The following is a 17768-nucleotide window of genomic DNA, read 5'->3' on the forward strand; positions in this document are numbered from 1 at the left end:
TGGAGGGAATAGTGCATGGATGCCGCACTAAAATAAATCTACCTGTTAAAGACTCCGCTCCCTTTACTCCAGAAACATAAAATCCGATAGAGCTGCGGCCACCGCTGCCGAGACAAAATGGCGCCGAGAAGTCGGTTTAGCGCAGGCGCCTTAGGAAGACCCTGCCCCGCCCCCGTGCAAGCCCCTGGCTGCAGTTCTGGGTTCCGTTTCCATGGGACACACCACCGCCAATCCTGGTGCCGAACTGCTCTTCCTGACCCCTCAATTCACCAATCAGTGCTCAATCAAGCACATCCGGAGTTGTCTCTACCAATCATTTCTCAGGATTTGCTTACTCAATAACCGATTCCCCAATAACGTTGGTCTTCGCAGGCAGCCAATCATAAGTGGAAGATGTCCTACCTGCTGTTTGTCGCACCAATCCGTGAAGTTTCAGAGCTACATCCAATGAGGACGGCAGGTAGCGCGCTCCAATCCGAAACTCTTCGGCGTCATGAGCAGCCAATAGGAGTTCGTGTAGAAGCGAGTCTGCTCAACAGCTTGTTATTTGGTGGATTGTGGCAGTAAATCGGGGCGAGTGGGGAACCGGGCGCAGGAACTGCCGCTGGGGCCGGGAGTGGTTCTGCCCGAACGGGGGCCCACGGGGGTCAGTAGGGTGGAGGACCCGGGAGCTGACAGCGCGCACTTCACCCGCAGTTGGTAGGTGCGGAGAAGGGAAGCGGGGGATACTGAATGGACGAAGCGGCAGTAGCAGCTGGTGCTGCTGCCCGGGGTCCCGGTGCAGTTGGAAGCTTTGGAGGCGGTGAGGGGGATGCTAGGCAAGCGGTGCAGCGAGCGCAGGGGAAGGGGCAAGTCGTGCAGCATCAGCAGCAGCAGCAACTGCAGGAACTGCCGCCGCAGCCGCCTCCTCGGCCGCTTCCCCGGGTACCCCGGGAAAATGGCTGTGGGGCTGGCCGCGCTGCTAAGTTTGCTCCCGCGCGGTGAGGAGCGGGCTGCTGGGGGGAGCCGGCCCCCAACTCCGCGGCGCGTCCTCCCCTGTGGACTCCGTGGCAGGACCCGAGGGGCTGGGGGCTGGTACCTCTCTGGGCTGTACAAAAAGTTGAGGCGGGCGCAGGGAGGAGGCGGTGGCTGCCGCTGTGCGGCTCCCCTCCCCTCCCACACCCTGTCCGGGCCACCTCCCCTCCTCCTCTCCGCCCCCCCGTCCCTTTCTCCGTGCGGGTGTCCCCTCGCACCCGCGGCTCGCTGTTTAAGGCCGCGGCCCCTGCCCCTTGGGGTGAAGGAGCGCTTCTCCTTCCTGACATGGTGCAGAGCCGAGGAAGGAGAGCAATGGCGCCGTGACACTCCGCTGCCGCCACCGCGGGCCCGGGGCGGGCCGAGGGGGGCCGAGCAGCGGAGGCGGGGCGCGGGCCGAAGTCAGGGTATCCGGGGGGCGGCCGAGAGAAGGCCCGGCGGCCGCCCCTGTGGCGGACCCTGGGAAGCCCGGACGCGCCCTGCCCTTTTCCAGAGCGATCCGTCCTGGGACTCGGAGTTGAGCATTCTGGGTCCAAGTGGCCAGCGGGGCGGGGGCGCGGTGGGCCGCTGGCGAGCTCGGGGCGGAACGGGCTGCCCTTTGGCGCGCGTGGGTTTCTTGCTGTCCCCTCTGTTCCCGCTCCCTCGCTGCCCTCGGAGGGGGTTTTATTCCTTGGCTGGTGAGGATTCTGCCCGTCCCCGCTGGCGTTTGTTTACTTTCTTTCCCTGGGTCGCTTCCCGCTGTTGACTGATTCTGTGCCTGTCTTTCCCCTCCCGTTGGTTCTAGCGACAGCGAAGATAGCTCGTTGAGCTGGAACCCAACAGATCACCAGTAAAAATGAAGGTAAGTGGAGTCAGTGCTGCTCTGAACCTCGTGCCCTGGACACTGCCAGTCGTGAGACTGGTGCCGTGGAATGTCTTTTTTTATTTATTTATTTTTTTTTAGCTACTCAAAATTGGTTTCTCTACTAAGCAGCACTTTCAGAAAGTGAGGACGTGTTGAATGGAGAGAAATGATCTGTGTGTCTAAATGTAGTCAGTTTTGACCCTCTCTGTAGCAGTTAGCACTTTGGAAAGGCTGGTGCAGTCTTTCAATTGTTGTCCCTTCAGCTAGTATTTTTAAATACTTCCTGTGTTGGCAGCAACCTTTGCAGAAATAAAGCATTTGCCCTGCTTTGGTTCTTTGGGGAATTTTTTGAAAATTTTTTCTTCCTCAGCCCCCGTGTGGTTTTCTAATAAAGAATATGTGGATTGAGTAAGGGAGATACTTATTTCTTCTGGGGACATAACAACCTTATGTGGCTAAAATATTTGAAGTCGAGCTAAAATAATAATGGTTACTTAAATCTTTACAGTAAATATTTTAAAAGATAATTCATTCAAAAATATATATTCTTCTGAAGGCAAGTAATCTTGCAAACATCAGTGTGTGGATGTTTAAAGGGAAAGGAGGGCTCATAGCATTCTGGAATACTGTAGCCATTGAATGTATCAGGTCAGATATTTGTTTGCCAAAAGTATTCCTCTTCAATTTACATTGTTTGTAAATGCACTGACGTTAAAAGGTACCAGATTTCTGTCTTATTTACTGTTTCAGTTTATTAAACTTTCCCAAACTTTCTCTTGCTTTCCTATTTTCTTGAAGTGACACATCTAAGCTGCTTTAATATAACTTGGGAAAACTTATTCGAAAAATATCCTAAAATGTACACTGTTACCTTTGCATTTAGCAGTGTTGAATTGAACTTGCATGAATACACTTAACCTTTGAAAAAAATAGGGAAAATGACAGATTGAGACAGTAACGATCTTGTTACTGTCAAGATTAAAATGAATGGTAGAATTAAATTTCTCACATTTTTCAGTGTATCATTCTGATTATGGCCATTTGCAAAAAGCAGACACTGCTTAGTAAAGCTTATTTTTTTTTATATACCAAGAAGGTTAATGTGGTTTATTAGGTGTGGCTACAATTCTTGAGCCATCAGTTTATATCTTCATTCATCAGCCGAATTCATATTTAAATTTCCAATGATACTCTCCTTATCAAAAGGGTTGTCTTCATTTCTTATCTGAGTAGTTACACTGTAGCCAGAAAGATAGATAGAGCCTTAATGTAGCTGTATCAATAAACATTTAATTATGTATTGTTATTATTAATTTTAATAGTGGTGTTTCTTTTAATCTGAAAAAATTTTTCAGGAAGCCATAGATGAATAACCCAAAGTTTTATGAGACATTTAATATGAATATACTTTTTCTGTTTATTGTTATCTTTCCATTCCTTATATATAGAATTATTGAAACATTTTATAGGGGAAAAACATTTTGTAGGGGAAAAACTATTATTTTTCCTTATTGATAATTTCCAATTACAACTTTGAAACATTTTATGGTATCCAGACATTAGCATATAAAATGAAGTGTCGTTAACAAAATATTTGCTTTAGGGGTATTTTTAAAATTGTAGACAACATTAATAAGCAAGTAATTTTAAATGTTCTTATTACTTGAAATGCAGAACCTTTTAAGAAGAGTTGAGATTGGAGTAGGGATGAATAGTAGTGACATGCAAAGTTTATGTTCCTTTCATCAGGCGGCGGATGAGCCTGCCTACCTGACAGTGGGAACTGATGTCAGTGCCAAGTACCGAGGTGCCTTCTGTGAGGCAAAGATTAAGACTGTGAAAAGGCTGGTGAAAGTTAAGGTAATATATTTATTTTTTAATGCAAAAGTATTATTAACTCTGGATTGAAGAGAGCTGGGAGGGGGAGACTACAAATCACCTTTTTATTTATTGAATTATTACTATGTGAAAGCATTTTATATACTAAACTTATAGGACTAGCACATTAAGAATTGAGAAATGAAGAACTCAAAATGAGAAATTATTCCACATGTTCCTTTCAAAATATCATGCTCATGATACTTCTGATCATTCAGATCTTTCCTGTTTGTTGTAGAATATTTACTTAGGCTATAATCTATTTTCTCCCCTTTCAGAATGTTCAGGTAGAGAAAATTTCAGTGATTAGGAAAAACTGTATGGTGGTAATTATATTTTCAAGGCAGTGTTAAAAATGATTCAAAAAGTATATTTTTAAGATGCTTTTATGACTAGAAAAAAGTTAAAACATTCCTGTACAATATTTAGAAATATAGAAAAGGACAGATGACTTTGTACCCATAACTAACTTCTTGGAAACCTCAGTTTTTAATTTCCTTTTAGTAATTTTCCTATATAAATATGTTCTTAATAATCTTTGTTATTGAGATACAAAAGTAATTTATGCTTATTGTAATATTTTTAACTTTATAGAGCTATATAATATAGTTCTTGAAAGTTCTCCTTGATACCACTCCGAAGAGATTTGATGTGGTTTTCAGATTTTTTACTGTGCTTGTCATAACATTATTGTCATTCTTATTATTATTGGATCATGCTGTACATGTAGTTTGCAGTTTGCTTTATTTATTTACATATCTGATGTTTTCCTACCAGAATTAAGCACTATGAAAAGAGGAAATGTCTCTGACTTGTTCTATCCCCAAAACCTGGAGTAGTGCCTGATACATAATGGGCATTTAAAATTTGTTGAATTAGGGCAGTAATTCTCAAAAGTGTGGCCTCAGACCAGCAGCATCAACCTTATCTGGGAACTTATTCAAAATGCAAATTCTTAGCATCCCCCTCCACCCAGACCTACTGAATCAGAAACTCTGGGGTCTGGTAATGGTGTTTTACCAAGGCCTCTAAATGTTTCTAATGCATGTTAAAATTTGAGAACCACTGAACTAGAGGAGAGTGATTTGTGTGGTAGATAAATAGATTTATCTGTGATTATTATAAAATTTCTGTTTATGTTTGATCTGCCGATGATACTTTTCTTCAAGCATTATTACAATGTCATTTAAAATTTATTTCTTCCTCTTTATTTTGTGTAGCTTTTTGGCGATGTCAGCTATACAGGATTTGATTACTAAATATTTGGGATTCTTTGACAATTTTAACTTTTTGTCAGTATTGTGATATTTATTTATTTAAAATCAATACAGTAATTGTTTTAGGAGATCTTATCATACATATGTTACCTAGAATTTGAACTTACTTATTTGGGTGATTGCTCTACCATGGATGTATATTGTCAGGATGTGTAGTAGAAAGGAGCACTTATTTGTAACTAAATTACATACCGTGGTGATTGTTTAGATTACTTTATAAAGGACCAAAGAGTTCTGATTTTAATTTGTTTACCTTTAATGTAGGCAATACCATTTGATGCTTTTTTTTTTATACATTTGGTGACAATTAGAACCTTTATGACTTGTTTATAAAAAGCCATAAAGGCAGTTTTAAGCTTTTACAGTAATCGCTACGGATTATAAATCTTCTATAGTTCTTCATTACTTAGTAAACAGTTATTAAGTGCCTGTAATATGCACTGATACTTGGTAACTGCTGGGGATATAGTAATGAAGGAGGGCTCCAGCCCTCAAGGAGCTCACAGCTAATGAGAGACACAATAAACATAAATACAAGACAATGTAATGAGTGTTATACCAGAGGTAACCACAGGGTACTAAGAAAGCATAGATTAAAAATATCATTGTTACAGTGTTACTGCAAGTTTCTTGTATTAAAGGTAACATGCAAATTATTGTGCAAAAATGTTTTTCAGGTACTCCTGAAACAGGATAATACTACACAGTTGGTGCAAGATGACCAAGTTAAGGGTCCTTTAAGAGTACGTATGTTGTACAGTTTAAAATCCAAAATAATAAATTGTAGATTCATACCATAATTTACTGAATTTTGTGTTTGTAGTAAGATTTAAGAGACTGGATTCTCATTCTGGACTTTGTGCAAATTATTTTCTCTTTCTGAGCCACAATTTCCTGTGTGTGAAATAGGGGTAATAATAGCTAGCTTACTTTATGCAGAAGTGTTTTGGGGGCTCAAATTACATAATGAATATATGAGCACTATATATGATCAAGATCTAAGCAAGTGTAAGAAAGAATTATCATAAGTATTATTTTTCTTACCCAGATCATATAGTTGGTGGGAGTGATTTGGTTTGTTTGTTTAAATTTGGTAAGGAAATTTGGATTTCATGTTTTAGGTTGGAGCTATTGTTGAAACAAGGACACCTGATGGATCCTTTCAGGAAGCTATTATCAGCAAGTTGACAGATGCTAGTTGGTATACCGTGGGTAAGTAGTTAAGTAATTTAATACATAGATTTGATTTGGAGGTTGTGTATGCCTTTGTTTCGTGGATACACTGAATCATTGTGTTGGTAGAGAAATATGTATTTCGTCCTGACACTTCTTCTTACATGTATTCTTATCCTGTCCTGGATATAGCTAGCTAAAATTTTAGTAATGCTCTGGTAACAAAAATAATGATCTCTAATAGTAACTTGGCTACTTGTGTCTATTTGTACTTCTGTTTTAGGTTACTTTGATGTTTGTCTTCAAAAAAGTGAGATTATATGATTATTTTTCCTCCATAAAAAAGTCAATAAAACAATATTATAAATCATCAGACTTTTTCACTTTTTCTGTAATTGCAAATAGGATTGTATGGTTGCAATCTTTTATTGTATTGCTGCCTGTTTTATATAAGGGTAATGTAAACATTACCACATAATTTACAGACTAGAACAATTCTGACCAGAGTAGATTCAAGCCTAGGTGATTGTAGCTTAATTTTCGGTTTTTGATACAGTGTGAGTTTTCTTCCTAACATCTTTCAAGAATGATGTATATGCTCTTAAAGTGAATGCATTTTTAACCTTCCATGCATAAGCTTATGCTGGCTTTATAAACCTTTACTGTAGTGAGAAACAACAAATGTCATAGTACATGTCAATTAAAATCTAAGGGTAGCACTTGAATAGTTGCTGTCATTATGTTGATGAGAATAACAACAGGTAATATTTCCAAATCTCCTCTCAGTACTTTCCAACTACACAATCCTATAGATAACATCCAATCCTTTGTTTTACACTGGACACCTATAGAATTGTTGGTTTTTACATTTATATCTTGGAATAAGTGGTGTAATTATAGTATTGTGGTTTCCTTGCAGAAGGAAAAGAAATGACCCGTTAGGTTTACTTTTAGTTTACTTGATTTGTTGGTTTGGGTAAAAATTATTCATCTCCAGTTGATGCTGAAAGCTGTGAAGAACATGTTTTGGTTAAAAATTGTACTGCCTATGTCATACTGTGGCTTCTATTAGTAGCAACAGTTTGCTGTAACTACATTTTTCTAACTTTTTTATTCTTTTTGGAACTTCTAGAAGATGGTGTTGCTTCACGATGGTGCTATAATTCTGATCTATGTATTTTTAGAAAGCTTAGTTGTGGTTATTGATAATTGTTAGAGATTTAAAAACTAAACTTAATGTTAACTCTTAGAGATTAGGTAAACACAATTTTGCTGTATTAAACAAAGCACTGGTAAACATTACTATAGTTGGCATGTGTAGAGTCATGGGAAATTATATGATGTATATTCAAATACTAATATTGCATCCTATATGCTACTCACTATCAAGGTAGCACTCACATGACTTGTGAAACTTTAGTGATATAATGCACATGCTCTGCAGAAGTAATACCTTTCAGGTTTTCACATTGAGTTTCTGCATCCCATAATAATCATTCATTTATAAATAGCAGTCTCTGTTCTCTACATGAATGGGCATTTTAGCATTTCTAAAAACTAGTCACTACTGAGCATTTACAGTGATTTTCTGTGTTGTGTAATTACAGAAGAAATTGTATAACTCTTGTTCTCAAAGAGCTCAGAATCTCAACTGCATATAATTGAGGTATCAAACATTAGTGTACATAAGAATCACTTGGTGCTTGCTTTAAAAACTGAGGATTTGAGGACCCTAAACTGCAATTTAGTAGGTCTGGGGATGGTAATACAAGCATATTTCTTTTCATAAGCAAATTGGGTGATTCTGACACAGTACATGCTTAGAAAATAAGATCACAAACAGAACTTATTGGGGAGAAAAATTCAAAATACTGAGTGCCTATGACCTGTGGGGTTTAATTGCTCTTTTCTGGAATTTTTCTTGATTTCTATTTCCTAGCAAGTATTATATAGATAGAATTAATACAAAGTGTTAATGGCCTCTGTGACCTTTTTTTTATTTCATGAAATCTCTGAAATTATGTTAGGTTATTAAAATTAAACAAAAGAGGATACCACATTGCTGGTTTGGATCAAGTAGGAGTTATGATTATTAGTGATCCAGAGTTATCATTAGAGTCAGTGATATTTACTTCTTACATAATGTAGGTATTAATTTCTCTTCTGTTATAGCTGAATAACCAGTTTTGAAAGAGATTATGGAATTAATATGATTCAGTCTTTTTAAATCTAATAATACCTTGCCCTCTAATTTTTAACAGTAATTTGCCCTAGTTCATAAGGTTTTTGTTGTTGTTGTTTTCAGCATTAGAAATATTTTTCTCTTCCTATTATAAAAGAGTGCTTCCTAACATAACTTATTCATTTTGACAATTTTTATCCTTGCATTAAAGATAAGGAATGTAAAGAATGGAAGTATGTTATCTGTCCAATCATCTAAAAACTGTCAAAATTGGGATTAGAGTTCATATCTCTACTTGACCGTTGACATTAACTCCTGCTAAATACAACTGTCAATAAGACATTTTGAAAGTAGTCTTCTTTTGCCTTTTTGTGATGTAAAAATAACACATTATATTTGAAAAATATGGAAAAGGTAGAGGAAAACCATGCCAGTAATTGTAATAATTTACATCCAAAATGTACATACACACATTTTGGATATATGTCTAGTCTAACACTAAAATCTATTCTATCATTTATATTAATGTATTTTGTAACAAGAAATGCTTAAGATTCATACATTTTTTGTGCCTTATTGCTTTGAATATTAGTTATATCAGATTTCATGGAAGTACTAGTTAACAGAGTACTGAGTAGAGGAGTTTTAGGTTAAACTGGTGAATTGACTGAATTTTGAGAATGTGCTACAGGATAATAAAGCTTTTAATTTAGTCAGACACTTTTATGACAAATGTTGTTATAACCAAAATCAACTACAGAATGTTTCAAAACCAGGTGAATGCTCCACTGCTAACAATTCATTAAGAAAAGAGTACTAAACAACAAAGAAATCTATTCAATTCTGTGGTAGGCTTTAACTCATTGTTTAAATGGCCTTCCATATAAGACTTAGTATTCCCATGATATTTTATTAATGTGAGTATATATTTGAGTGTTAATTTCTTAAGTTTCCAGATTCCTGAACTTTTTGACCTTAACTGCTGAGGGACTTCTATAGATATCACAGATGATTCTATGAATAACAGAACTATTGGAACTGAAGCAATCATGAGCAAAAAGAATAAAACTGGAGACATCACATTACCTGATTTCAAGATATACTACAAAGCTATAGTAATCAAAAGAGTGTGGTTCTGATATAAAACCAAACACACCACTGGAACAGACTAGAGAGCCCAGAAATAAATCCACATGTTTACTGTCAATTGATTTTCAGTAAAGGTTCCAAGAGCACACAATGGGGAAAGAACAGTCTCTCCAATAAATAACGTTGGGAAAACTGTATGTCCACATGCAGAAGAATGGAATTAGACCCTCAAACCAGTTTTTAAAAACTCAAAATGTATTAAAGACTTAAACCTAAGACCTGAAATTGTAAAACTACTCTACAAGTAAACAGGGGATAAGCTCCATGACATTGGCCTGGACAGTATTTTGGATATGACTCCAAAAGCGCAGGCAACAAAAGCAAAAATAGGCAAGTGGGATTACATCAAACTAAAACGCTTTTGCACAGCCAAGGAAATAATCAACAGAGTGAGGAGACAACCTATAGAATGGGAGAAAATATTTGCAAAACATACATCTGATAATATCAAAGATATGTGAGAAACTCAATGGCAAGCAAACAAGTAACCCCATTAAAAAATGGGCAAAGGACCTGAATAGACATTTCTCAAAAGAAGACTTACAAATGGCCAACAGGTATATGAAAAGCTCAGCATCACTAATCATCAGGGAAATGTAAATTAAAACCACAATGAGATATCACTTAAACACCTATTAAAATGGCTGTCCTCAAAAAGATGAAAGATGAGTGCTGGTGAGGATGTGGCAAAAAAGGAACTTTTGCACACTGTTTCCATTATGGAAAACTGTGTGGAGTTTCCTCAAAAAATTAACAATTGAACCACCATATTCCATAATCCCATTACTGGGCATACATCCAAAGAAAATGAAATCAGAATGTCGAAGAGATATGTGCACTTTCAGGATCATTGTAGCGTATTCACAATAGCCAAGATACCGAATCAACCTAAGTGTTCATCTATGAATGACTACATAAGGCAACTGGTGTATATTCAAAGTGGAATACTATTTATCCTTAAAAAAGAAAGAAATGCTGTCATTTGTAACAAGATGGATGAACCTGGAAGCCATGCTAAGTGAAATAAGCCAAGAACAGAAAGACAAATACCACCTGATCTCACTTATATGTACAATCTTAAAAAAGTCAACTCAGAACTGAGAGTAGAGTGGTGGTTACCACGGTTTGGGGCAGGTTAGAGGGGTTAAGGAATTGGGAAGATGTTGGTCAAATGATACAAAATTTCAGTTAGCAGGAATAAATTCAAGAGATCTGTTGTAGGTTTGAGCATTCTTAACTCAAAAATTTGAAATCTGAAATGCTCCAAAATCCAAAACCTTTTGAGTGCTGACATGACACTCAAAGGAAATGCTCACTGGAGCATTTCACATTTCAGATTTTCAGATGAGGGGTGGTCAACCATTGTGTATTCTGTAAATATTTCCAAATCAAAAAAAAAATTCAAAATCCAAAACACTCTGTCCCAAGCATTTCAGATAAGGAATACTTAACCTATAACTATGTGTTGTATACTTGAAAATTGCTAAGATAGTAGATTTTAAGTGTTCTTGCTCCAAAAAAATGATAATTATGTGAGGTAAGGCATATATGTTAATTAGCTCAATTTAGCCATTCCACAATATATACATATTTCAAAACATATTGTATACCATAAATATGTACTATATTTATTTGTCAATTAAATAAATATTTAACAAAAAATTATTGGTTTTACCTGGAATATATATATATTTTTTTAATTTTAAAGTTTTCATTCCATTATGTGAAATATTCTGTTAATCATAACTGCTGTACACAGATATAACAATGATGCTTATTTTTTCAAAGTCAGAATTCTTTTTCCTGAGTGTTCATTTTATAATTCTGTTTCATATCAACTAATTATGTCTTTTAACCCCGTCTTAACTAAATTTTATAGCTCATGAGTTAACCTTGTTCTCAATTTCTTTATCTATAAAAGGAGAATAGTGATTCCTTGTAGAGGCTCTTATGAGAATTAAGACATGGTAGAAGCTTAATAAATGATAGCAAATTATATCTTTGAATAAAGTTAATTTCCTATTGTTATTATCTTACTATCCTCCAGAATCTATTAGTGCTATGATAATGTAGACAGATTTTATCGATATTTAGTAGTTCATTAGATCCCTGTTGTTTTTGTTTCTTTAAATTCCAACAGATTAGGGTTAGGATTTTTTTAAAATAACTAATTTATTATTACTTTTTTACATTCTAAGGGTTAGGATTTATAATTTGTTTGCATTAGCATTCTTTGTTTTGTTTAGTATGATTATTGTTACCATGAGTTTTGTCATTTTCCTCTAAATAAGTTTTAATATTTATATCTAATAGAGTAACAGAGATACTACTTTTGACTATAAGTGTGTTCTTTTGCACTGAATGAATAATCTATTCAAATGTCATTTTTGGCAAGTATAAAATGTTTCATAGAATTACTAAATCCTCATAGTCTGACTTTTTTCCCTTGGCATAGTGTGGTATAAGTCTGAACTAAAAAGAAGCTAAATTTACTATGTACGACAGTTAATTATTTTACTCATCAAAATGCTAGAGTCATTGTTTAGAACCTACACATTTTCTGTTCTTTTAGATGATACTTCTAAGATGGAAATTAGAGTGGGAGGTTCTTATGACTGGAGTTTCTTCACAGTTTTAATAATTAGGGATGTCATGATTAATAAGTCCTCTGTATTGTTGGGTTTTCTATTTGTCTTCAAGAAAATCTATAAAAGCTACATGGGTTAAATTTATAAAGTACTCAAATACCTACATTTATATAGTTTTGTGAATTAAAAAAAAAAAATCTCAAACTGTTTCTCTTTGTTCACTTGAGGTTGGAAAGTTTCCTAAGTAGAACTGTAAAATAGTTGTTTTTACCATAATCCTTTTTTTGAGAAATCCTTTTGATTTTTACATCATTTCTATCCATGATAAAGTATGTTGAAGTGATTCTTTCAGCTTGTAAGAACAAAAAAAAGTATGTTGTGAAGTGAATTTTTCCCTTCGAAAATCTTATTTTATTTCAAAGTGATTATTTTAAAAAAGAGCTAAGGAAATTAAATTGTTAAAATTTTTCAGCAGAACTTTTTGATTTAGGGCTGCCATTGATTTGTTATATAAATTTGGTAGTATTTATTGGTCTTACATTCTCATTTTCCTTCCTTACCCTTCTATTTAAATGTGTGTGCATGTGTGTGTGTCCAATGTCACCATCTTTGGTATTGTAGACATTAAGGAAAATTGAAACTTTTAAGGTTTTATTCTTTATAAAATCTTTTATTTATGGACAATAATAGTAACATGAAGAATCATTTTAAGTTTGGTTTATGATAATTTCATGATTTTGAATTTTTAAAAGAACAGTGGTTGGTTTATTTGACTTAATGACACCATATGAATCATAATTTTGATTAATCAAATGCAGATCAGTGATGTAATTGTTGGAAGATGTTGTGTTTTATCTTGTCATTGTGTCTGCAGGTAATCATCAATTTGGGGATCTTTAACAGTGCGTAGCACAGCTGCTTTTGTGGAATCATTCAGGTTCTTTGAATATGTTCTTAAGGAGCTTTTAATTTTCTCTGCATTGTCTCCTGCATATAAGAAAATCTAAACCGGATATTTTTAATCTAAAAGGAAGAACAGATTGAAATAAATAAATATTGAACAAGTCAAGTGCTTTTATATAATCTTCTTTAAAAAAATTATTAAATACGTATAATTTGAAGGTCAGGTGTTTGCTGATAAGACAACTTAAAAAAATTCAAGATTGTAATTATATAGGTAACCAATTAAAAGATTCTAAAATGTTATTAAATCAAGGTAACATAGAATTTCCCTTTATTAATATTAACCAATTCTGGGAGAATGGAAAAGTATCTAGAATTATGAAAATTATGATTAAATCTTAAGTAATCATTTTTGTGTATATCTGTTTTCCTGTGAATAAGTTCTTCTGCATAAGATGTACAAACATTGTTGAATGAATATGCATTTTAAGTATCTGAGGTCAGGATTCTGTCCTCTTATATTTTATTTCTTCATAATCCTGGGCAATTAGGTGTCCTCTGAGAGCATTCTTTTTTTTTTTTTTTTTTTGGTGGATCTGAGCCATTGACCTTGGTGTCTCATTTTCTTTATAATAAACTTTTTAAATGTTACATGTTAAAATCAGCTACATTCTGAAAAATTAAACCTATAAAATTATCGAAATAATATAGGTAGTTATATGGAAAATATTGGCAATAAGTTGTTATATCGCTATTCTTTGAACTATTTAAATATAGCCAAGTAGTATTTTTTTTTTTTTTCGCATGTAGTAAAAATAAAATCTTTTAAGAAAGCTATGTAATTACGACTTCTTTTTAGGAGTTTCTTTTTAAAACAACTTCATATCTTTCTGTTGTTTCCTTGCTTGACCCTTCATTTCTAAACTATTTATCACCTTTTCTAGCAAAAGAAAAAACTTGAATCTTATGACCTTATAATTTAACAGCCAGTTCTTCTATTATACTAGGTTATCATGAAATAAGTAGAAGCAGTAGAGTAATCCGACAGCATTACCAGGAGTCAAACAGCCTCTGGGAGTTAGGGTACTGCATTGATAGCTGTTGCAGAAAAACGCATGATATCTCTTTTTCTTAAAAAAGAAAAAGTTTTTTTGCTTCTTCTAGGATTACAGGTAATTCAATATTTGTGCTTTGAGTAGGTTGCTAATTAATTAAAAAGGTGGTTCTGTAGTGACAAATTAAAAAAGCAAATTGAGATACTTAAGTAGATGGGGGCAGCCATTTAACCTGTTTAGTGTCTATAGAATGAAAAATGGAGTATGTTCATTTTAAAAGGTTTCAAAAAATGACTAACAAATACTGGTTTTTACAAATATTAAGTTCTAAGTAAATAACAATAATAGCATTCTATGCAGTTAAATTTTTATTTTATTAGTGTGTGTACATTCTTTGTTATCTTTTGCTTATTGTAGTGTTTGATGATGGTGATGAGAGAACATTGAGACGTACCTCGCTTTGCCTAAAAGGGGAGAGACATTTTGCAGAGAGTGAGGTAGGGTGACTTGGATGGACTTTTTGGGTAAAACAGCAAATTTTACCTCTACCGATCTAGAAGTAAAATGTGATTTAATTCATCTGTTTCTTATCCAGACACTTGACCAGCTTCCATTAACAAATCCAGAGCATTTTGGAACTCCAGTAATTGCAAAGAAGACGAACAGAGGAAGGAGGTCCTCTCTTCCTGTGTGAGTTTTTTCATATGTGGTATCATTACAATTAAAACTATTATTACATTAAACAAGTGATTTTCTTAGAATGGCTAAATTTTTTGGTGTAACCGTTTCATAGCATCTTGTATCCTTATGCTAGATATTTTACCCTGAGCAGACCTGTTCTTAATTATTCCCATTACTTTGCCCAAGAATGATCACAACTCCTTTTTCAAAAAGGCTATTTTTGTTTTTAAGTTACTTTGCCAAAGTCTTTAATTGATATGATGATTTTCCTATTTTCCTATTTTAAGTGAGTACATGTATTTTGTTACCTTTTTATTTCAAAAAACATTTTGAACTTAAAAATTGCAAGAATAATACAGTGGACTTCCATATACTAATTGTCTAGATTTACCAGTTGTTGACAGTTTTCGGCACGTGTGCTTTATCATTTCCTCTTTTTATATATATGTATGATAATTTTTTAAAAATTTTGCTAAACTGTTTACTCTTAAATACTTAAGAACAAGGAATTCTCTTACATAACCAAAGTATGACTATCAAATTAAGAAAATTTAACATTGGTGGAATACTATCCATCTAGCTATAGTCAGTGTTTCAAATTTTGCCATTTGTTCCAGTAATGCCTTTGTAGTATCCCCATTTTCGATTCCAGGATCCAATCCAGAATCATGCACTGCATTTAGTTTATATGGTTCTTAAGTCTCCTTTAATCTGGAAAAGTTCTTTAGTCTTTTTTGGTTTTTGTGACATTGACATTTTTAAAGAGGGCAGGCCATTTTTGTAGACTGTTCTTCAACATGGGTTTGTCTGATTGTTTTTTCATTATTAGATTCAGGTTATACATTTTTGACAGTAATACTCTGTAAATGATGTTGTATCCTTCTCAGTGCAAGTACATCAAGAAGTGCATGTATCAGTTTGTGCCATAATTGGTGATGTTAACTCTGAACCTCTGGTTGAGGAGCTGTCTGCCAAATTTCTCAACTTCAAAGTTACCACAGTTACCATTTTCTCCTTTGTAGTTTATAAATAATCTGTAGAGATACTTGGAGACTATTTAAATATCTTGTTTTCTATCAAACTTTCATTCAGTGGTTTTATCATCCACTGATAACTGTTGCCTAAATCAGTTAGTTTTATTATGATAGCAAAGTAGTGATTTTCTAATCTTTCATTCCTGTTACATTTATTAGTTGTCATTTAGCTATAATGAAAATCTTTTTCTTATTGTCACCATGGATTCATGGATTCTAACTTTACTTAATGGGTTATAATTCATTGTTTAAAACTCATTTTGGTGCTTTAAGTTGTCCAGATTTAGACAGTGGGGACCTCTCCAGGCTGGCTTCTGTGCCCTTTTGGTATATCATCACCATTTCTTTTTATTATTATTATTTTTTTAAAATTTTTGGTCACTGGCCAGTAACGGATTGAACCCTGGATCTTTATGTTGTCAACACCACACTCTAACCAACTGAGCTAAATAGTCAGCCTAGTCCTTACCATTTCTTGAGCACTTTTTTGTTTTTCTGACATGATAAGTTATCTTAGGCTCCTGTTAATTTTTTCCTGCCCCAGCCTTGGAATTGGCCATTTCTCCAAGAGACCCTGATTACTTTTAGTGGGAAATAATATTTAGAAACCAAAATCCAGGTATTAGATATACTCATTGCTGTTGGGAGGTATATAATGAAAATTTAAAAAGGCAAAGTTAAACAACACCTAAGCTGCAAACCAAAGAGTAATAAAAGACCTCTGAGGATCCTAAATGGAAATTCCAACTCAACTACTTCCTAGATATGTCACTTTGGAAAAATTACATAACCTCTTCTAGAGTTAGGTGCATTTATATATATTAACTATAATCTTCACAAAAACCTGCAAGATATTACTATTCCCAGTTTATAACTAACTAAAATGGGAATGATGTGTCTTCAAAAAGATGTCAAATTACTCAATATGTATTCATGGAGAAGTCAAATGGGAATTCATATTTATTTTTATTTTTAGAAAATAGGCTTAAGATTAATACATATGTACTGTTGACACTTAAAGATAAACTTTACTTATCCAGGCAAGTTGTTTAAATTATCCCTCATATGTATTTTAATGAGATATTTTCATAACCTGTTAGAAAATTAAAGTTATATTATCTGACATCTAGCATAAAAAATAGAAGGGCAGTCTTTAGGAAAAAAAAAGTATCTGGCACAGGAAGTACTTAATGGCGGTATGATTAGGCTTTTCTGTCTCAGCTGGCGGTTAGCATGAACCCCTAAGTCTAAGTTCTTATTGATCTGGGAAGTGGACTTATAGAGTTACCATAGAAGCTCGGGACTACTATGTGGAGCTGAGGAAGTATCCATCTCTTCAATTCCAAGAAGAATGAAGAGGCTACTGCTGCAGAGTAATCCATTAGGAATTGAATCAAACATGTTAAATTCACACCACTCTATATTCAATAATGATTTACGTTAGGATAATGATCAATTTATTCTAACTTTCAGTACCGAAGATGAAAAGGAAGAAGAAAGTAGTGAAGAGGAAGATGAAGATAAGCGACGTCTCAATGATGAATTATTAGGGAAAGTTGTAAGTGTGGTATCTACAGCTGAGAGGACTGAATGGTATCCTGCCTTGGTAAGTAAGGTTTCTTTGCAGAGTTAATCAACCATGTAAATATTTGTTTAAAATGGATTTTTAAAAAGCATTTAAAATATTTTGAAAGTATTACATGAATTTAACTTGGATTTTGTTGCAAATTTAAAAATTGAGGAGTTGTAGGTCCAGAATACTTCACTGTCTTCCTGTTATTCCCTGTCTTTAATTCTCAATAACCATTTATTGGGATCTTTCATTTCATCCCTCAAAATGTGTCCGGTATCTTCTTGTTACTCTATTCCCATTACCGTTTTGTCCTTCCAAGTTCCCTTAGCTGATTCCTGAATTTTTTCTTTACCAAATTAAGACTAATTTTCCAGAACTAACTTTTATAGAGAAATCTTTTAAAAATATTAATTTATCTCA

General features: G+C 34.8%; 1 protein-coding gene across 2 annotated transcripts in view; it reads left to right on the forward strand.

Annotated features, from left to right (window-relative positions):
• Window positions 1-620: 620 nt before the first annotated feature.
• ARID4A (AT-rich interaction domain 4A) overlaps window positions 621-17768 on the forward strand; it is a 60158-nt gene continuing 43010 nt past the window's right edge. Inside the window, exons 1-8 of one of the 2 annotated variants that reach the window (XM_063088716.1) lie at window positions 621-699; window positions 1796-1852; window positions 3605-3715; window positions 5688-5753; window positions 6132-6222; window positions 14478-14557; window positions 14656-14750; window positions 17249-17381. In XM_063088716.1, the coding sequence (XP_062944786.1) occupies window positions 1847-1852; window positions 3605-3715; window positions 5688-5753; window positions 6132-6222; window positions 14478-14557; window positions 14656-14750; window positions 17249-17381 (582 nt within the window). In that variant the 5' untranslated portion in view covers window positions 621-699; window positions 1796-1846. Of the gene's footprint in view, window positions 700-1323; window positions 1689-1795; window positions 1853-3604; window positions 3716-5687; window positions 5754-6131; window positions 6223-14477; window positions 14558-14655; window positions 14751-17248; window positions 17382-17768 lie in introns of those variants that run through there. The other variant, XM_063088717.1, reaches the window with a different exon arrangement.

This window comes from Cynocephalus volans, chromosome 3 (assembly GCF_027409185.1).
Source record: "Cynocephalus volans isolate mCynVol1 chromosome 3, mCynVol1.pri, whole genome shotgun sequence".
In the NCBI taxonomy this organism is placed as follows: domain Eukaryota; kingdom Metazoa; phylum Chordata; class Mammalia; order Dermoptera; family Cynocephalidae; genus Cynocephalus; species Cynocephalus volans.